Here is a 23,030-nt window from a genome sequence, read left to right as displayed (position 1 = left end):
AGATTACTCAAAATTGTTAAACTGAAAACATAGCCACCACTTTTCCTGCCACTCACAGAAACTTATTTCTTTTTGTTTTTAGCAGGAAGCTATCTGCGCCCTTAAAAATTTTCAGCATACTTCGGCTTTAAGCTCATTTAATAGGGTCACTGTTAAAAGGTGCAATCTGTGGGGAAACCCTAACATTTACCGTTTCCCACTAGGAAATGTCCATTTATCTTAAATGATTTCTCAGATATAACAAGTACTTCATAACAGCAAAATGATGCCATCAGAGTGTGGTGATAAATTCTTTCAACTGCTGCTGTAACACCTTGTTAAAGATATATTAAGAGTTCAATGAAGTAAAAGTTAGAGAGTAAAAGTAACAGCCTAAGTCAGGGTAACTATTACTAACGATCAAGAGAAGCAGAAGTACTAAAAAAACATTTAGGAAGCAAAACCAGTTAAGACTTGGCTGTTGACTGGAAGGGAGAAGTAAGAATGCAAGTTTGCCCTGGTAAACTAGAATGCTGACATTATTAACAGAGGCAGGAAATACAGGAGAAAAAGAAATATGTCTGCTGAGCTTAAAGTATTTCAGATCATCATGATGATGGATGGTCTCTGCTAACTGTGTTTTTTCTGAAAAACATGTTTAATTCTATTTTGAACTAAACCCCCAACCAACCAAATAAACTGCACTGCTGTAAGGATTTACTTACAGATAACATTTGTTTTATCTTGTTTGATGTTTCTTTAAACCTCTGTAAATCCATGCTATCTCTGTGTCCTAAAAAGAAGGAGGGAGAAAGATTACCACAAAAAGTACTTGTTTATTTTGATCTATCAAAATAATGATTGCCTAGTCTATTCAAATATATGATTTATATTGTGTTTTAAGTAGTTTTGATGGCTCTGCAGTTTTCTGTAGCTTTCTTGATAGTGAAAATACTTATTAAAAGGTTGGAGAACATGAGCTGTTCAGTTTACAGTAATAGGATCCTAAGAGTCCTACAAGTGATCTGAAGTGAACTGCTCACAATTTAAAAGGAGGACAATCATTTGATTATCAGAGTGTGTGTGCGTGTCAGTCACTCAGTCGTGTCTGACTCTGCGACCCCATGGACTGTAATCTGCCAGCTCCTCTGTCCACGGAATTTCCAGGCAAGAACATTGAACTGTGTTGCATTCCCTTCTCCAGGGGATCTTCCCGACCCAGGGATCAAACACGGGTCTCCTGCACTGCAGGCAGATTTACCGTCTAAGTCACCAGGGAAGCTTTTGTCAATAAAAAAGCATTATATATTAAGATGTTTATTATACATATGACACATGCATATTACATATAAATACAGATATCAAACATAAGGATACCTGTGTATCTACACATATCCATCCCAGTGGCAATATATTAACAAATAGACTAAAATGTGTTTTTTAAAAATCAAATGGGATATATTTAATGTAGGAAGAATCATCTCTATAAACCACAGTGAACTCAGTCTAGCAGTAGAGATCAGCATGCTCAGTACCTAGATAAATCATGGGGTTGGCCCTAATGTGGAGACTTCACATAGATATAACACATTCTCTGAAAGATCTCTATACATGTTCCATGACTAGGTAAATTCCTAGGCTAGGAAGCCACATATAGTGTTAAAGACAAGGCTAAGAAGCCACCTGATGGAAAAATTCAAACCCAAAGAGACAGAGCACCTTCTTCAATCCTTGGAACACTCTGGTTATGTCCACAAACAACTCAAGTTGTTTTCTAAGAATTCTTTCTTAAATACTTTTATCTTTAATAATCTAAGAGGAAGGCTGTTAAAATACTACATTCTACGCATATCTGGGATCTGATTGGCTCTATAAAGCATCCTCTCTTCACCTTTTCCTTTCACACGTGGCATAATGTCAACATTTAGATAACAAACTATCATCAAAAATGAAACAAATAAAGCCTTAAACATACAAACCAAAATTTTAGTTATTTCTTTCTTCTTGCCTTAACTGCCAAGTTTTTGAGCAGCCCCCTTTCCACTGGTACTTCACTTTCTCTCCTCCCATTCACACTATATTTCACTATAATCTGGCTTCTCCCTCCATCACTTCCTTCACCAAAACAGTTTCACCAAGGTCACTGATATGTTATCACTGCCAAAAGATACATATTTCCAGTCCTGATTTTATTTGAGGTGAGGTCTAAGACTGAATCATTCCTTTCTGAAATGCTCTCCTCTGGGTATATAAATGGGTTGGCCATAAATACTCATTTTTCAAGCAGAATCTTAGCTTTCCCTATAGTCCTAATGTAAATATTAGTAATATAACCTTTCATTCTCAAAGGTGTACTAGTTTGAATGAAAAACTATACGTTCATTGTATTTATAAAACACTGTTCTTTGCCAGTCACTTTTAGCCTCCTCTTTCCCTTTGTATTTGAAACTTACAAATCACTCAAGTTCTTTCAATGAAAGTTGATTACTAAGAAACTATCCTCAAGTTTGAAAGACAGAATACAAATAAGTTTTCCACACAATCACTATTTAAGTTGCACCAAAGAGGTATGTGCTAATATAACTATTATTACAGCCCATTTCAACCTATTTCCCCTACTTCTGATTCCTTTAAAAACTTCAGGACTATACTCTACGAAGATTGTCCACTTGTCACACAGTTACATAATTTTATTAATTGGCAATTTATTTTTATTTCTATGGTGATAATCATAATTTAAAAAAATACTGTTGATGTACAAATATCAGTTTTCCCAAACTTACCTACAAATGCTCCAAATTCTATGTTATCTCCCTCTGCAGCTTTGGAACAAACAGTTTCTTGATCTTTGGTTACAGTTTCCAAGTGGCCTTTACAACTTGGCTGAGATGGTGTACTAACAAAAAATTTGGTTGGTGGGGATGATAGATGTGGTATACTGTTAGATGAATTGCCTGGTTTTTGATTTTTACTAAACATTTTTAAGGTTTCTACTCCATGTATTCTCTGTCGCAGCTCTGGAGGAGAGACAGCACTTGGGAATAAGGCACTGCAAGAGGAACCAGCCTCTGGAAAACTGAATTCTTTTCTCTGGGGTATTACAGGTAAATCCTGACCAAATATGTTACATTGGGAATCTTTTTCATCTTTCATAAAAATATTACAAAGAAAAGGATTATTACTTTCAAGACCACCTTGAGGAAGAGAGGAACTAAGTGTATTTACAACGCTGTGCTTTTTCCATACAGAAGGTCTTACAGGACCATCATCAATAAGGTTTTGAGCTAAGTGTTTGGAAATGCTCAATTCGCGTGTGATTTCATTGTGAACTTTGCTAGCTTCTGAAGCTTTCTGGGCAGTGAGTGTTTTTAATGTATCTACAGTCAGGGCTGAAAGATCCTGCAAATGACCAATTTGAGAATCTAATGATTGTAATGATCTTTTGATATAGTTGACACGATCTCCAACTTCTTTAACCTGAATGCACATCTGTTCCACTCTGTAATGGAAACACAGGCATTTTACAAATGTTAAAAATAAATGGTTTAGAAATTATTTCTGTAATCTTAATAAATGATATTGATAAAAAAACTTTACATGCACTCAAACAAGGTAAGATATAAAATCTTGTACAATTATTCATTTATAACAAGGCATACCTTATGTTTAAGAAAAAACCAGTGCTAATCCTACTGTAATAAAAATACAAGATTTCAAAACAGGCTTTTGTGCCACAGGCTATTTATTCCCACATCAGAGTAACACAAGAGTGTTCAACTACATATACATAGAATTACTATTACCATTACTGTAACTACACAAACACCATATACTTTTAGAATGTAGCAAAGCTAATGGAAAGAAACAAATGTTTTACATAATTAAAGACATAATAATTAAGACATAATTATTTTAAAACATAATTATTTAAAATAATTAAATAGTAATTTTTCTCCACCAACTAGTAAAGAATATTAACTCTTTTCTGCCTCCTGTAACAAGGGTCCAAAAATATTAAGAGACTGACTGACTTACATGAAGTAAACAATTGATCTGTCTCCCAATATATAATGTAAAACCATTACTAAACTTGTTTGACAAACACAAATCGCACAATGACCATGTTAAGAGAGACAAAACTAACAGAACACACTCTGACATAAAACCAGTTATAATTAAAGAGTTTCTGAACCTTTCAAAAGTGACACGAATTCTCTCTTCACTCCCAGAATGAAATTTGTCATCTTTTTCATTAAAATACATCTCAACACACTGCTCTTCAAAATCATGAAGCTTCTTTTGATCTTCTTCTGTTAAAAAAAGTTCTATGGAGGGAAAAGGAAAAAATAAACGAGGACATCAAGATAAACTTTACCTAAAGAGTTCGTAAGATTATGTAAATCATCTGCAACTGTTTCCTTACTAAAAAACTTACTGTTTCTGAAGCCACAGACAAGTCATTTCTACTTCTTTCTTCACTCACAGTGTGATGTCAGCAGAAGAGTTTCTGGTATTTCCTCCTGTTCTAATTTCCTTTTCCTGTGAAACACCCTTTCTCATCTATCTCTCTCACCTCTCCCTCACATACTCAGGTAGAACAATTTTAAAAATTGAAATGGTAGAACAAAAAGTCACTGTAAAATTTTAGGCAGAGTTTGACTACATCTCATGTAGTGTACAAAGTATACTAAAAGTGTTATTGTTTATGTAGCAGTCAAAATGGTTTATAGGACAACAAGTGTTATGGTTTATATTAGCATTTTAAGAAAACTAAATTGAGATGCCATATCAAAAAGCAAGTTTAATGCTAAATTTACTTTTACAGATAACCATATTGCACTTAAAAATATGTTATGCTTAAGCAAATCCAAAAGCCTTTACAATAACATAAATTAACCAATTAAGTCTTCTGAATAAAATTAATATTTAGCTTTCAGTATAATACTGGCATGTGATAAAAACATTTGCCTTAATATACTTTACTTACTTGGTCCATCCGAAGTCTTATCTTTTTTCCTTCTTTTACATATGCAGCAAAAAAGAGAAACTATATGGCTGAGAATGATAAGTGGTGGAGGCAGAACTGGTTTCTCATGATAAGCCATAATAAAATGATAACGTTGGTACTTCCATACAATATTGGAAATTGCCTTCACTTGCAAATACACATTGCTTAAATAACAAAGAATAAACAAACTTAGGTAAGCACATTTTAAAGTTTGAAGTACTAAAATTTTACTGTAATTATGTTCTAAACAAGGATTCAAAGGAGTATCCCAATATAAAAAAGACTAAAAGGCAAATGAGAAACTGGAAAAAACATATGCAGCAAAAACATAAACATATTGATATTGTTGAGGGTCTTAATTACAAACCAACTAAAAAATAGGCAGAAAGTATGATTTTAAGCTTTTAAAATGGTATATAAATGACAAAAACATAAGAAAATATTCAGTCTGAAGTAACACACTAACTGCAAATAAAAATAAGACTCTTAAGTGCTATAAAATAAGCAACCATCAAAAAGATAACACCTCCTATTAGCACAGATTTGGGGAAACAGGCAGATTTTGACTTACGTGCAAGAAGCCCAAAATATAAATACACTGAATAGTTCTACTTGCAGGAAAACACTCTAAGGAAATACATAAGGACTGATTAAAAAATTTAACCACAATGTGGTTTTGGGGAAGAAAAAATTATAAACAATCAGATGGAGCAATAAAAACATACTGGCTTAAAAATCATGGTCTATATCATGGAATACTAGGCAGCCATTAAAAAACTGGAGAGGGGTATTTATTAATGCAGGAAAAATTCATGTTCTGCTTACTTAAAAACAGTACACAAAACTATAAGAACATTGTTTTTGAAAGAAAAAAATGGTTCATATATGCTCATAAAAGATAAAGATGTACATCAAAATACTAAGAATGGGATTACTGAAGAATTTTCTATTTGCCTTTCTGTTTTGTGTATTGTACATGTATACCCTGACCATTGAGTAATAAATCCCAAATGTTAAATTTATAAAAGAATGGAATGCTGAAAGGTAGAGTCTCAAACTTAGAACTGATTTGATTTTGAAAAAGCATGCTTTATTTATAATTGTCAGAAATAATTCTTAGTAGTTTAAGTCTCAATATAATCATATTTAAAATTTTGAATAGTTCCTTCAAAAAGAAAACTGTGTATTAAATGATCTCATTACAATAAGCAGCTGAGTAAAATTCTTACTTGAAAAATGCAATGAGAAGATTGACCATAATGATATACTGTACAAAGAGGTAGACTGCTTGAAGAAATGGAGTCAACCATGTCCCAGGACCACAGATATGAGAGATAGTGGAATCATTTGCACAAACTTTAGAGAGAGAGAAAAAAGAATTAAAACACAGTAACTTAGCAGTTATCTGCTTCTAGTCAGTATTGGTATACATTTGTTTGAAGGAAGTTTTGATTATGTATAAATCTGTTTAACAGATTCTAGCAAAAGCTTCTGGGCAGGCAACCATATAAACACAGAAGAATTTTGTGAGGGATGCGGGTACTATTTTACCACTCTATTCCACACAAGGAAGTATATTTCCATATTATGTCTACCCTTCAAGGTAGGGTTTAGCCAGAGGAGCATTAAGGAGAATAAAATTCTGAGATTCAGCCACACATTCTATAAGAAAAATAACTGAACCATAAAAGAGTATGATTAAAAAAAAAAAAGAGTATGATAAACTCATAGTACATTTACAAACATGAAGACTACTGAGTTTAGTTTATCATGCCACAAAACAGGGTTGAAGGAATGGTTAGTGTCTCTCAGATACACAATGATTAGATTTTAATTCCTTGCTTTTTACTGCCTCCACCTGGAATGTTTCTGAAGCTATAACATACCCGGATTAAGGAGGGGAAGAGCTTTAATAGCCACCACAGAGTTATGAGGAGTAAGGTAAAATAAATTCAAGTACGGCAAGGATTAAAATTAAATAATCATCAATTAGTGACAAGTTTTATACAAATATTTATAATACACTTAGCACCTGGTACTTTCTAAGCATTTTACTTATTTAATTTGGCCTCATCTTGCAGCATACAAAATCTTAAGTTTCCCGACCAAGGATCGAACCTATCCCTCCTGCAGTGGAAGGACTGTCTTAACTGGACTGCCAGGAAAGTGCTTGTATGCATTTTAAAAATATACACCACTGAAATTCTCTTTATGGCTGTATCACTCCTTTCAAATAAATGGTTTTATGGGCAAACTGATGCATACTGTCCTTTCACTCTTAAAAAAATTTTCAAATCTATTTCTATTTTATTCAGATTAGTTTGATGAAGCAAATACCCAAGAAAGAAAATGCAGGAGACTAAAAAACTTTATCTAATGCTTTATAACTACACTAGAACCACATCAGAAAAAGAGCAGACAATAAAAACCTGGAAAAGAAACCAAAAAGGAAACCATTAAACACAAAATTTTATTAGGCTGGTAAAACCTGTTTTAATCAACGTCTGATAACAACTGGTGACCACTATGTTACCATCCTCTGTTCCAATCACCTATAAATAGGTGGGTAAAGAGCAACACAGGAATAGGAAGAGAGAGGAGTAAAGTAAGATGGAAGAGAAAGAGCAAGACAGAACACGAGCAAACTAACAAAAGTAAGATTCTGTAACTCAATGTGGAGGTCAGAAGAACATCCCTGAAAGTCTGCATTATCATCTATGTTCTCAAGTTGTCTTCTCGCTCAGCCACTCAGTTGTGTCCGACTCTTTGCAAAACCATGGACTGTAGCATGCCAGGATTCCCTGACCTTCACTACCTCCCGGAGTTGCTCAAACTCAAGTCCACTGAGTCAGTGATGCCATCCAACCATCTCATTCTGTCATCCCCTTCTCCTCCTGCCCTTAAACTTTCCCAGTATCAGGGTCTTTTACAATGAGTCAGCTCTTCGCATCAGGTGGCCAAAGTATTGGAGAATCAGCTTCAGCACCACTCCTTTCAATGAATATTCAGGGTTGATTTCCTTTAGAATTGACTGGTTTGAACTTCTTGCTGGCCAAGAGACTCTCAAGAGTCTTCTCCAGCACCACAATTTGAAAGCATCAATTCTTCAGGGCTCAGCCTTTCTTAGGGTCCAACTCTCATACCTGTACATCAGTACTGGAAAAACGATAGCTTTAACTACACGGACCTTTAACCTTTGTCTGCAAAATGATGTCTCTGCTTTTCAATTTGCTGTCTAGGTTCATTGTAGCTTTTCCTTCAAGAAGCAAGCATCTTTTAATTTCATGGCTACAGTCACCATCTGCAGCGATTTTGGAGCCCAAGAAAATAGCCTGTCACCATTCCCATTGTTTCCCCATATATTTGCCATGAAGTGATGGGACCGGATACCCTGATCTTATTTTTTGAATGTTGAGTTTTAAGCCAGCTTTTTCATTCTTCTCTTTCACCCTCAGCAAGAGGTTCTTCAGTTCCTCTTAGCTTTCTGTCATTAGGGTGGTGTCATCTGCATATCTGAAGTTATTGATGTTTTTCCCAGCAATCTTGATTCCAGCTTGTGCTTCATCCAGCCCAGCATTTCACATGATGTACTCTGCATATAAATTAAATAAGCTGGGTGATAATATACATCCTTGATGTATTCCTTTCCAAATCTTGAACCAGTCCATTGTTCCATGTCCAGTTCTAACTGTTCCTTCTTGACTTGCATACAGATTTCTCAGGAGGCAGGTAAGGTGGTCTGGTATTCCCATCTCTTTAAGAATTTTCCATTTTGTTGTGATCCACAGAGCCAAAGGGTTTAGCATAATCAAGACGTTTTTTTGGAATTCTGTTGCTTTTTCTATGACCCAACAGATGTTGGCAATTTGATCTCTAGTTTCTCTGCCTTTTCTAAATGCAGCTTGTACATCTGCAAGTTCTTGGTTCACATATTGTTGAAGCCTAGCTTGAAGGATTTGAGCATTACCTTGCAAGCATAAGTGCAACTGTGTGCTATTTTGAACTTTCTTTGGCAGGTGCCCATCTTTGGGACTAGAATGACTTCTAGTCTTGTGGCCACTGCCAAGTTTTCCAAATTTGCTGGCATACTGAGTGCAGCACTTTAACAGCATCATCTTTTAGGATTTGAACTAGCTCAGCTGGAATTTCATTACCTTCACTAGCTTTGTTCATAGTAATGCTTCCTAAGGCCCACTTGCCTCTTTAAAATAATAGAATAACCTTAAGCAGAGAATGTATTGAAAGGTGAATTTTAAAATTCCATAGTATATATTGATACAATCAACTAGTCAATTCCATTATGCTTGCCTTGTTTAGACATAGGTAACCTGAAGCCAATTTGAGGTAATGAGATAAAAATACAGGTTCAATAGGGAGCCTCTTGGAAATGGGACATTTTCCCCTGGAGAGAACTATGGAAAACAGTGTCTCTTTCCTCCTGCTGCTAATGAGAGAGTCTTACAATTATAAAGGAAACCCTTTTTGAATCAGACACTGATTACAGAGCACTGGGATGAAAAGGAACAGGTGTCCTTAACTATCAGTTAGCCAATCACAAAGACACTCTAGCACTTTCTGTTATGTAAGTTAATATATGTCCTTATTGTGTAAGCCAGTTTAGGCTAAATTCCATTATTTGCAACTAAAAAAAATTTTTAAATACTTTTTCAATTAATGTTTATGTTTCTTCTGAGATTAATTAATGTATTGTGGGAAGGCTAAGGTTTTAACACCTTAATTTGTGAAAATACACAGTATTACTATAATGCAATTCTGACTTTAACATAAGATAAATTCATACACATTAAATCCTTACCATCAATTTCATAGGCATAAACTTCACCAAAAATCATCCAGTATGGATGAAAAACTATATCTTTAGCAAGAGTCCAAGAAGGTGCTTCACGAGGATAAAGTATTGCCTTTCTGGGAACACCAAAACTAAGTAACACAAGAGCCATAATCACTACAATGTAGAACATATTGGCCACCTGTTAAAAAAATGAACACTGTTAAAATACATGGGGATTTATACACACAAATAATTCTTCATCTTAAAAAAGAATTTCTAGTATTCCAATAGATAATTTGAATCTTTGAGTTTCTTTTTATTCCTAGCAGTAGCATTCAGGAAATCTCATCACTATATAAACCTGAACATAAGAGATATTATAGAAAAACTGATCTGTGACATCAGGCAAGTCATAGGCATCTTCTATATATTGAACCATAACATAGGCTCAAACTGGAGTCTGCCTATCTCATGTTCATGAAGCCTTTTAAACAAGTATAGACATAATGAGCAGATGCAAGGAACCAATTTCCGTGAAAGTTCTTCCATCCTGAACTCTATCATGGTGCCTTGTCTCCTGGGCTGTGAAAACCTTCTAAGAGGTAAATACAACAACAAACTGAATTATCAGTATGTGTGTCTAAAAAAGAACTGATCCTCATATCTGGTTAACAAACCCTTTTGCAAGTCAGGTGGTGTGCAATTATTTAATTTCAACAAAATTAAAAAGAGCCTAACTGAGCTATCACACAATACATCATTAAAAAACAATTTTTATTGCTAAATCACAATGTGAATTTTGACATCATTACTCAGGAATTTAAATAATAAAGTGAAATGCAATAAGAAAACTTTAATTTCTATCCACTGATTTATGTGTACATGTATTCAGCACTTACATATAAAAAAGTGAATGTAGTCTCACTCTAGCAATATGTAGTAATATTCATCCACAGAAAATAATCTAAGGGGAAAATCCCATTCAAGAGACTACATGTATAATAAATCTGTATTTTAATCTACTATGAACTAACAATAATTGCAGTAATAAATCAACCTAAAGTAAGTTATTATAACATTTTCATATATGTTTTGAACAAGTATACAGTGAAAGTAGAAATGGAAGGTGAGACAGTAAATCTAGAATAGATGGAGAAATTATAAAACATTTACTTAAATATAATCATATAGTCTTGATCCTTTAGCTTTAAAATTGTTAGATCTGCTAACAAATTTACTTTTAAAATTAAGTCAGAGTCCCTATAATCTGTAATCAAAGAATCCTAATACATTCTCCCAAGATTCCATTTTTTTACTTATAAAATAGTTAAATAATATCTTAGTTGACCATTTAAGAGCACTACTAAGAGAATGTATGCTTTCAACAAACAAAATCTTGGGATAAAAGATTTTAAAAGGCAAATAATTCATCAAAACATTATTCATGGCATTTGCTACAATTTGAAATCCAAATATATATCTGTAATTAAAGAAAATGCCCAAATCAAAACCCAAACCTGAAATATTCTAAAATTATACAAGGTGTATTGGCTGATGATTCAGAGGTCTCTGGACTGCATACCTTTTCATGTAAAGCCTATTTGACAATCTTAACTCCCCTACTTTTCCTGGAACTACCACTACTTCATGAAACAATGCAAAATGATGAATAGTGAGTACTCCTTTAATGTAACAAATAGTAAACTAGTAATTTTTAACTAGGGAGAGCTGGATACACTCTCCTAGAGGGAAATAGTGTGAAAAAGCAAATGTAATAATAAAACTCTATATTCAAAAACCACAAAAATTTTGTTTTCATAATGCAAAGTAATGCAGATAATCCTGTACTGGATTACTCAGAAGGGTTACTTAGAAGATAAATATAATCTAGAAGACCAATCTTCCAAGATTAAGGAAAATGGTTTCAAAAATTCTAGGAACAGATTTTTATAAAGGGGATAGATATTTTAAAAGAATTGAGAAAAAGCATAATATATAAGCCCATTTGTGAAATTTAACACAAATAAACACATGTAGTCATATACATGTCTTTTTTCCCCTATACATGTCTTGAAGAATGGAAAGGTTTACATCAAATTGTTAACACTGAATATCTCTGGAGGGTAGTCTGTCTGCTCTTGCTAAAATTTTAAATAGTAATTTTAGAACAAGGAAAGAAGTTACTTTCACAAAAGCAACAGAAGCATAACAAAGTCTGTCTTTTACACCACTAAAATCTGAAAGCTATTTATGGCAAGAGTAAGCCCAACACATTTTAGATTTTTTCAGTTCAAAGCAAAAAAAAATTGCACATTAAATCTGACATCTATATTTAAAAAACAGAATCTGCCAATTGGTTAAGCCTATGAGCAAAAGCAAATAGTGGGCATATTATATCAGGAAAAGATCAGACGTGCTGGTTATAAATTTTAAAAACAGTCTGGATCAGTAAAGATAGGAAGAAAGAGTTATCTAAAGATATAAACCATGACAGTGTTTGCTTAGTGACCATTATCTTGCAAAGTACATTAATAAGGGACAAGGTTAGTGTGATGAGTTGGGAGTTGCACATGACAAATCCTTGCAAGACTTTTTCAGACTGACCCTCTGGTTAAAAATCATCGTAACAAACAACCTGACTTACCTGTTTTCAACATCCACACACTGAAAAGTAACTCCAAAATGATAAGGAAAGACAGAAAAATGTCACCGTACTTTCATGGTAAAGAAAAATCAAAATTTAGGGGAAAAACTCTTCAATGGTTTCCCTGTATTTTTCTTCTCTAAAGTCCTACTTTTCAACGTTCTATATACTCGAAGCTACGCCCTCTCTTCCATCCAATGTGCTAACAAACTGTACCTTACCATAAAAGAAGTTCCAGACAGGCTGCTCCTTTTTATTCCCATCTATCTCAAGCTTTTGAAGATTAGTTCACATTTCATTGCTTTATAAGAAAAACCTCCACAGACTTTTCTCTTTCCATGAATCCCTATATCCCCTTAACTTAATCAATCAACCACATTGATAGTTTACTAATATCTCTTATTTCCTAAAATCCCTTATGTAGGACAGGCTCCTCAAGCTAGATTTATGTAACTGTTAAAAATAATGACAGGACTCAAAAAGTCAAAAAAGAAAAATGTGATTTCACAAAGTTCAGGGACAATATCTTAATACCTTTGCACTGTCTTGCACAGCAGTGAGAATATAATAAACATTAAAAACTACTTGTTGAATTTTTACTGTTTTTTAAATCCATAATCTGCTAAGGATATAAAAATCAGGGAAAAAAATCTTAAGAACCAACCTTTTAAAGTACAATTAATGTTCACTATTTTTACATTGTTTTTTTCCTACTTGAAATGGCTTTATCCATCCAAACAACAATTATTTAGTTAAGGAGATTCTACAATGTGACAGGGACTATGATAAGTATTATAGATACAAAGGTGACTAACACCAAAGTTCCTACTCCAATGAATTTCAAGTCTAGAGGAGAATGTAAATAATCCAATAAAAACGTAGTTTAAAATAAAGTTAGACACAGATAAATATTCTGAAGGGAAGAACATGGGTGCCATAAAATTATACAGTTAATAAACTTCATCCAGTTGAAAAATACAAAAATTTCTCCTTGAAAAAAAAATGTTAGAGTCAAGATCTGAATAATAAAACTAATTACTCAAAAAACCTAAGGATATGAGTATAGATGAGGATGACCATTTTACACACACACACAAAAAGAGCTATTCTTGGTTCTCTGGAAGGGGCTCTGTTAAAGAAAAAAGACAAAAGGCATATATGACTAAAGCACAGGCAAGAGGTCAAAAATGGTAAGGGTAAAGTTCAGAAAGAAAGCAAGGAAATGTTACTACTGGTGGAAACTAGGTAAAGAGTACACAGAATTGCTCTGTCTTATTTCTTTACAACTGCATGTAAATCTGTAATTATTCAAAATTTAAAGGGAGGGAAGGAAGGGAGAGAGAGGAAGGAAGGAAGGAAACCAACAGTCAAACTGGGCAGGGCTTATGCGTTTCATTAAGTACACTGATTCTAGGAGTAATGGAAACCACCAAAAAAACATTTTTTAAGAATGAGAAGTAACATGTTCAGATTGGCATTTTGAAATATTACTCTAGCTATTATATAGATTGAAGACAGGCCAGAGTGCTTATGAGTAAACAGATTACTAGACTATTGCTGGTACCAGATTATGACAGATTGGATTAGTGTGGTGGCAGTAATGATGAAAATAAATTCATAGATTAGACCTGGAAAATTTATATTTTTTTCAAATAGTCCTAACACTTAAAAGTAGCATTTAAAAATTAAAGTATTTCAAGATAAAACAAATAAGATTTTGTAACCTTATCCTATCAAACAGTTTCTTCAAAAGTTAACATCCTAGGAAATGGTTTATTTCGAATATGAGGCAAATAAACATGAACTATCTATTCTCTGATTCAAGTAAAACTGTATTAGTAACATTTTTATGATTCTAAGAAAAAATACCAATAAACCCATGAGTATTATCAGACACCTCTCAACTTACCATTTTTCCAATCATCATTACATAAGGTCCTGCCTGTTGATTTACAGCTAGAAAATCTAGCAAACGCACATACCAAAATATTATGTTAAGACAGTAAATTAATCTTCCAGCCACAAAAACATGATTATCATATGCATTCTCAAAGTTCCATTTTGCTCCAAATCTTAGTCCAAATCCAATGAAGAAAGAAATTATGGCAATTGTATCACTGATATTGAAGTAATCACTAAACCACACTTTAATCTTCTGGCTTATTTTTCCAGCTTCAGACATAAAAATCTAAAGGTTAAAAAATAATAATAATCAATTTATTCCTATTAAAACATATACCAGAATTCAATTATAATAGCACATTAAATTTTATATATCTTTTAATATTTCAAAGTATTTTTGACTGTCTTGGTATTTGATCACCAAAAAAATTCAGTAAGATATCAGAGACATATTTCTTATCCTCATTTTCTATGTATAGGGGGAAGAAAGACCCACAGATAAATAACCTGTTCAACCAAGGTCATCCAATTAAGACACTGTAAATTCTGGATTAGAACAAAGATCCCTAGGCTTGGAATGTGAGATACTTTTGAAAAGTTGTTTTACTTTTCACTGAAACAACACCAGCACATTCAACCAGGATCTTCCAAAAGTGCCTTATTTGCAGAAAGTAAACAACTCAATGGTTTAAATTGCTATACTTAGCTCTTCTCTTTGATGTAAAATTTTTTAAAAAATTTTATGTGGGAAATGGTAATACATTTACAACTTCAAAATCACAGTGAATCATAAATATTGAAAAGTCTCCCATTCTTCTCCCCTAGCCAACTGATTCCCCTTCCCACTAGAGGCAACCACTTTTATTATTATCTAATGAATTCTTGCAGAGCTGTTTTATGAATATACATTTAAAATAATTCTTTGCAATTTGCTTTTACCATTTAACAACTTAATTTCTTTAAACATATTAGTAAAACAATATATTTCATAAATACAGTGGCCATGGCACTCAAAGAATTTAAAATGCATAGTAAGTTATTTAATAAGATAAAGTCCTACAATACCTAAGTGGGAGGGAAGTACAGTGCCTTCTATTTTTGCAATTTCATATATTCTCTAAACGTAAAAGCACAGAGACATGAAATAATTCTGATGTATTTAAATAAGTGTGTTATAAAACAACATATATGTAGGTATCAGTTTAAACAGAAAGTTGTAAAGAGATTTTTAGAACTTTTCTCCCCTGAAAGTCAGGGTATTAGAAAATTTACAATTTTACACTGAAAACTCTGATAGACACAGGGATCTAAATCTAAATGACAATTCAATGGGCAATATAGTACACTTTGCTCAGTCGCTCAAACTGACTCTTTGTGACTCCATGGGCTGTGTACCCCACCAAGCTCCTCTGTCCCTGGAATTTTCCAGGCAAGAATACTCGAGTAGGCTACCATTTCCTACTCCAGGGAATCTTCCCAACCCTGCACTGGCAGGAGAATTCTTTACCACTGTGCCACCTGGGAAGTCCACAGGATACTTTAGAGGAGTGTAAAATAATAAACTACTTATAATTTACCTACCTGATTGGCTAGTATATTTAAAACTTCTTGAGAGTGGCAAAGATCATAAATATGAATGTTGAAATAAAAATCAAATCTACTTTTTGAAACAATCACTATCTTTGTAATTAGGACAAAGTTAACAACATACTAATCTCTATTCTTTGATCATCACTTTTAGAATAGCAAAACCAAACATTGTACACTTTAATAACATCATCACCTACTGAAATTATGAATAACACCTACACATACCCATACACATAACCAAAACAAACAAAACACCCTCCAACTACAAACTAAGTTACTGGTAGGAAAAACTAAAGACATACCTCACGGACTTTCTCAACAGCATAGGTAAAAATATAAGCAATAACAATCCATTCTTGGACTGAAGGTAATCGTTCCATTTGTACAAGAACCACAAAGGTATAAAGCATCAGAAATCCTAAGTATGCCAGCTAGTAAAAAAAAAAAAAAGATACGAATAAAATTGATTATAAAATGTAACTTACTATGAACATTTCTAAACATACACACAAAGAGAGACTAAACTAGTCCCTGTGAAGTATCTCCCAGCTTTAATAATTAGAAAAGTTTCAGAGGGAACTCTTTTTCCATGCAGACATTGCATTTATCAACCAATCATTTATAAATGGTCCCCAAGGTACAAATGTATTATTCTAGACTTTAGTTAACTTTTTAGTACTTCCCACAGGAAGAATTTTATAATACCAGGTTTATGTTCTCAGCATAGTCCACATAATTTCACTTATAACTAAAGTACCATAACATTTTAAATTTACTATAAAACTTCATCACTGTCATTCAGAAAAGCATACTACCTGGCTCCTCCTTCTCTCAACCAAGTAGTACTCCTAAGAAAGACAACTGGTATTTTCTTAGCTTCTGGTCACAGAGGCTGAATCCCAAGAAATGGAAACAAAAATGAAAAACAGTCTTCCTAGGTAAAAGAACATCCCACCTTTCAGACTCTTATCAAGAAAAATTATAAGGAGATAGTAAGGAACAATGTAAAATAACTTTCAAAGAATCATTTCATTTAATTTCAGAGGAAAACCCAGATTCTTTGACCCCTGAACAATTGTGGCTGAGAATTTTCTCATCCCTTTCCTTGCCTCTACAAGTCTTAAAATAAGTCATATCCTTGATTTAAGCCATGGCAGGGAAGGGAAGTAAAATGCAATAAGTAAAGTAAAAAAGAAATTCCTATAGTCACATGAATTGTCCACTTTTAGTCATTCATACGAAACCTATGTTATTTCCATTAGTGGAGACAGAATTTGGGGATTATATTAGATAATTCAAATTTGTAATTTTAATACCAGAACAAGATGGAGCAAGAAATTTTTTAAACTGAGAAGGAAACGTACAGAATTAATCTTAGATTAATGGGCCTGTGTGTGGGTGACAAAGCAATGATCAAAGAAACAAATTCTCAAACGTTCATCTCAGCATAAAACCATTTGCCTACTTTGGCAACTCAAAAAAAGCCTGACAACAATGAAAATGAAACCCAAAAACATGACAAAAAAATCAAAAACAACTGAAAATTTTTCTTGGTAAGAGAAGTGAAAACTTAGTCACTCAGCCCCTGGATAAAGTAACCAATCTTATATGTTTCTCAGATAGAATCCATTATTCTATTGACATGTATGCTCTTTAAGCTGGTAGGAAAATCTGTCTTTCCACTGGCAAGGAAAAAACCAATTATGTGACAGATAACCTAATGTGCACTACAGTGAAAGAAAGAAGCTATTATACCACTGAAAAATAAAACTGTATGATCTAGATTACCTGTATCACCATGAACTAACACTGTAAAAAGGTTTACTTCTAAAATTGTAATATTATCTACAAAGTCCCAAAGCACAAGGAAATTATATTTGTATCATAAGTTATCAACTGGAAAATGGCTTTCTAGGGATCTAAGTTATATCAAGATTAGTATGCACTCTAAACCAAAGGTACCCTTAAAGCCTATCCTTTAAAACATTTTTCTGGCTCCAAGGAGACCTGGGCTCCATCCCGGTGGTGTAGGCAGTGCTGCTCTACCCTCAGTCACTCGGGGAGGGAGCGGGGGCACCCTGGAGGGAACAGCTGGGAGCAGAATGCACTGCCCCACCCCAAGGCAGGAAGGAGTCCTGGAGAGGGTGCCCCCAACTGGGTAGAGTGGTACCCATTGCAGCCACATTCCCAGCCAAACAATACCTAAACAGGAGAATCTGGAGCAGAGAAAGGTTTACTGAAGGGCCATGCTTGGTTCATATCCCCCAAAACCCAAACTCCTGAATCTCTCCTGACAAAGTACTGGAGAGGTTGGCCTTTTCAGCATTTCAAAGTCAGCTTTGAAAGTCTGGCTTGTGGTGTGATAGGAGCCAGTGAGGGAGAAGTACAGACCCCTTTGAAGGTATGCTCTCAAGATGTTGATGTGATTCCTCAATATGATATGGATGAGAAAACAACACAGAGCAGGAGGAAGAGGAGGAAATGGCAGCTTCTCGGGGACTGCTGACATTTAGGATGTGGCTACTGATTTCTCTCAAGAGGAGTGGGAATGCCTGGACTTTGATCACTGGGAATTACACAGGAACGTGATGTTAAGGAACTACTGGGACCTGGTCTCCTTGGGTCTTACTGTCAGCCAGACATGTGGTCACCTTTTGTGCACAAAAGAAGGATCTCTAGAATGTGAAGAGAATAGAGACAACAGCCCACATATCCAGCTCTGTCTTATTATGACACCCAGGTTCTGATGACCAAAAAAGTAGGCGTGGAAGATTTGTTTCAAAAAAATGCTACTGGGAAAACATGAAAGCTGTCAACTTGGAAATTTAAACTGTAATAAATTGTGTAATATCTTAAGCAAGAGCTCTGTTATTCAATACCACAGCATTTATAATGGAATGACAAGCAATCCTTGCAGTAAATCAGACAATAACTTTGACCAAGACTCATATCTTATGAAACATCAGGGCACTGAATTTTCAGAAAACCATTCTAAAAGTAATAAATATAAAAATGTCTTTTATCAAAGCTCAACATTACTACATGTAACAGGATTCATATGGAGAGAAGACTTACAAATGTAGTGAATGAGATAAAGGTTTTAATCAATCGTTCATACTACACAGGAACACAACAAGTGTAATAAATCTGGGTAAGTCTTTATAAAAAATCTAAGTAGACACAGGAAAATTCGCACTAGAGGAAAACTTTTAAATGTAAAGAATGTGGCATAGCCTTTATATGGTGCTCAGAACTTACTAGACATCAGATAATTCATACTGGGGAGAAACCATACATATGTTAAGAATATAGCAAAGCCTTTACCCAGTGCTCAAATCTTAAGCAGCATCAGATAATTCATACTGCAGAGAAGCCTCATGAAAGTACAGAATGTTGCAGAGTCTTTGATCAGCATCCGTATCTTATTCAGCATCAAAGAACTCATACTGGAAGAAACCTCACCAATGTAAAGAATGTGGCAAAGCCTTTAACTGGCTCACATAAAATCACAAAATTCATAGAAAAGGAGGAAAAAAAACATAGTAGGAAAAAACTGTACAAATGCAGAGAATGTGACAAAGCCTTTAAGCAAAGCTGTTACCTCACTCAAAATCACAGAAACCATACAAAAGTAGTAAATGATGAAAGACATTAGTCCTAAGTATATACTTCAGAAAACAGCCAAAGAGTTCATAGTGGAAAGAAACTTGAAAGATGAAGAAAATGTAAAAGTACTCAATCAAAAATCAAATCTAAATAAATATCAGCAAACACAGTAGAAAGCATTAAAGTCAATAACTTTTCTAGCACTGCTCTAAATGAGAATACTATAGAAAATAATCTAAAGTTAAAGCACCTGTAAAACTTATTTGTTGGTACTGATCACAGATATTGATCCAATTTATTGTTGGTATTGATGCTGAGACAGGTATAACTATTATTAGCATCTTTTTTATACTAGTATTATTTGAGGTTATTTGAAAGTAATATAACTCCCAAATTACATGATATGCCTTTCTTTCTAGTGTGAATGTAAATTCATGTGTTTGACTGTTGATGCCTCAGAGATAAAAGAAGTTATATATTAGGTGGCAATCATTTATTTTCACTACTCCATGTATGTTTAAAGACTATAAGGTAAAATGTATAATGAAAAGCTAAATGGAGATGACACTTGTTGTTGATTTAAATCATTCTTATAGACGACTATTAGTTAAGTGTTCAGGGACTTATTCTTTGTACTAAAGAAAGAGAATCACTCTAAATTTAAGTAGCTGTGTCCATTTGCTTTTAAAGATAAAAAGATGGTAGTTCATTAAAATCCTGATAAACATTCACTAAATCAACAGAAGTCATAAATATTTGTTGACATGTTTGAAACAAATACATCTTCATCGAAAACTAAGAAAAATATAGGTAACCCTTCCATAAGAGGTTATAAAATTACTGTATATCCACATTTACCAAATAACTAGCCTTTTTTCTATAAACCATAAAAATCACAATTCTCATATCAGTCTATTAGAAGAATTCTTCTGAATTTCTATAAACTATATTTTGAGAAAAGGATCACAGGTTAATTGTTAAAGGTTTACTAAGACCATGTGTGAATTTAATATGTATTAATAAAACTGAATGATTTTTAATGTGGTTAAAAAAAATCTATTTTGCTCATACTACTTTAAACCATACCGTGTTACTAATTCAGAAAGATATATACACCCCATGTTCATAGCAGCATATTTACAACTGCAAAGATATGGAATCAACCTAAGTGTCCATCAATGATGAATGGTCAAAGATGTAGTAAATATATACAATGGAATACTATTCAGCCATAAAAAAGAATGAAAATTTTGCCATTTGCAGCAACATGGACTTAGTATTATGTTAAATGAAATAAGTCAGACACAGAAAAACAAAAACTGCATATTACTTATATATGGGATCCAAAAAATACAACAAACCAGTGAATTTAACAAAAAAGCAGCAGACTCACAGCTACAGAGAACAAACTAGTGGTTACCAGTGGGCAGAGAGAACAGGAAGAGAGGGACAACATAAAGGCAGGGGAATACGAGGTACAAACCATTAGGTGTAAGATGAGCTACAAAAAAGGAAATATGCTACAAGCATATCCTGTACAACATGGGACATACAGCCAGTATTTTATAACTATACATGGATCATATTGTGAATTGGTATATTATACATTTGTAACATATACTACTGTACATCAATTATACTTCAATAAAAAGAAACCATACCGTGTTAAACCAGAATTTTACAATTGGTGCATGATAAAAGGCATAAAACTTTCGTGTGATTGGAAGCTTTTTTGATTTTATTTGTATCTCCATTTCATTCTTCCCTTCATTCTTGTCCAACAGTCTTACTTCTTTAAATACTTCCTAAAATAAAAATAACATTTATGGTATATTTTCTCACAATAAATTTACATTTACTTTAAATTTTTTTCCCTCCTTACCATGGGAATCTCTTCTGCTATGTTTTGAAAGTTGTTTTCACTGTCTTCCATTGTCATTTGATGAGCATCTTGAGATTGTGGAATATGAGACATTTCAGCCTTAGTTTTATATTCTAACATTAATATGGCAGGTGGAACTAAAATGCTTAGTATGACCTAAAAATTTTAGAAACAGATAAGTTCACATTTTAAAACTAATGACTTTCAAGAATATAATAAAAGCAATAAAAAGGTATAAAAATCCAGGTTATTAGTTAGCCATTTTGCCCCTGATAGTATAGAGGAAAAAAACACTTCACTTTTCACTTATATATAAAGAGGCCCAAGTTGAACTGCTTTAAGGAATAATAAAATATTTGAGTATTACAAGGGTACAGAAAAAATTCAATAATTATTATAGACTTGTCCCATTAAAAAATCAGATTACAATTTGTTCAGAGAATACATTTTTGTTATAAATAAAATTCAAGCCTTATGAAATTGCTATGTGCTTAATTTTACCCTAAATCTCTCTGCGAGTGTTCCATGTCATAACGTGATTTACTCAAGTTGTTTCCTATAAACAAAAAGGTTTATTTCTAAACTTCTATGTATTATTTGCAAAATCTTAAAAACACAAAGAAATTATAATTGTGTATCAGGGTTTTCTATGACAACTGTATATCAAGGTTAATCTTTCACCATTATTTTTAGTGTATGATTAGTATTTATTATCCACTTATAATGGTCTGTGATTAAACTACTTGCATGATCTCTGCCTTCCATATTTCCGTGCCTTATTTAAGACATAACAAAAAGGAAAGTTTAAAGCAAAATCTCTCACTATAATGAAACTGAGAGTACCAGTTAATATTTTACCCAAATTTTTAACCATAAAAACCAAGCAGATCTAATATACGTGAAGTAAAAATTAAAAGTAACAGATTATTAAGTTAGTAGATATGGGCCAGGATCTAGAATTTTACAATCTAGGAATCATCTTTTCATAAAACAGCAACTTTTTTTCATGGCTGCACAGGGCTATATAAATGCCAACACTCCCATTCCCATTTGTTGCAATCATGCATCTGGTTCAAACTGGGAAAATAATCATTATACACCACATCTGAAAAGAATTCAGAGTGAAGGGGGAAAAAAGAGGTCATTTAATGCCACTTACAATAAAATGCCAACACCACAACTCTTACTGCCCTTACATTTTACTCTACTGGTGGGCTAATTCCTGTTCTTTTTATCTAATCACATACTTAATATTTTTTTTTCACATACTTAATGTTAAATTATTTCGAAAGCATACCTTGTACCAGGAATTTTTCCTCATATTCAGCCTTCCCATCCACATATCAGATAACAACATCTGTGTACAGGTGTGGGCTACAAAAGGTCTAAGTCTTGAAGAAACTGCTAACTTAAGACAGGTAGAATTACTCCAATTTTTCAGTTCATAAGTGAGCAATTTCATAGCCATGGTTTCATCTTGTCTGAAGGATTGTTCCAGTAATTCAACTGCCAGTTGACCAAAATCACTATCAAAAGATAAAAGCCAAAACATATTCAAATTACCAAATTGCAGTTTTAAACCATTATCTTCAGGGTCATTCATAACGATGTTCCAATTTTTTAATAT

The 23,030-nt window shown here is 33.5% G+C and overlaps 1 protein-coding gene across 1 annotated transcript in view; it reads right to left on the bottom strand.

Annotated features, from left to right (window-relative positions):
* TRPM7 (transient receptor potential cation channel subfamily M member 7) overlaps window positions 1–23,030 on the bottom strand; it is a 102,199-nt gene that overhangs the window by 23,592 nt on the left and 55,577 nt on the right. Inside the window, exons 17-27 of the mRNA XM_043472001.1 lie at window positions 22,701–22,929; window positions 21,404–21,559; window positions 21,183–21,326; window positions 16,218–16,346; window positions 14,333–14,611; window positions 9,804–9,978; window positions 6,217–6,343; window positions 4,967–5,151; window positions 4,172–4,304; window positions 2,763–3,478; window positions 705–772 (exon numbers count right to left, since the gene is read on the bottom strand). Coding sequence (XP_043327936.1) covers window positions 705–772; window positions 2,763–3,478; window positions 4,172–4,304; window positions 4,967–5,151; window positions 6,217–6,343; window positions 9,804–9,978; window positions 14,333–14,611; window positions 16,218–16,346; window positions 21,183–21,326; window positions 21,404–21,559; window positions 22,701–22,929 — 2,341 coding nt within the window. The remainder of the gene's footprint in view (window positions 1–704; window positions 773–2,762; window positions 3,479–4,171; window positions 4,305–4,966; window positions 5,152–6,216; window positions 6,344–9,803; window positions 9,979–14,332; window positions 14,612–16,217; window positions 16,347–21,182; window positions 21,327–21,403; window positions 21,560–22,700; window positions 22,930–23,030) is intronic.

This window comes from Cervus canadensis, chromosome 6, assembly GCF_019320065.1.
Source record: "Cervus canadensis isolate Bull #8, Minnesota chromosome 6, ASM1932006v1, whole genome shotgun sequence".
Lineage (NCBI taxonomy): Eukaryota > Metazoa > Chordata > Mammalia > Artiodactyla > Cervidae > Cervus > Cervus canadensis.
Note: the sequence above shows the minus strand (reverse complement) of the source record. Positions and strands in the feature narration are given on the sequence as shown.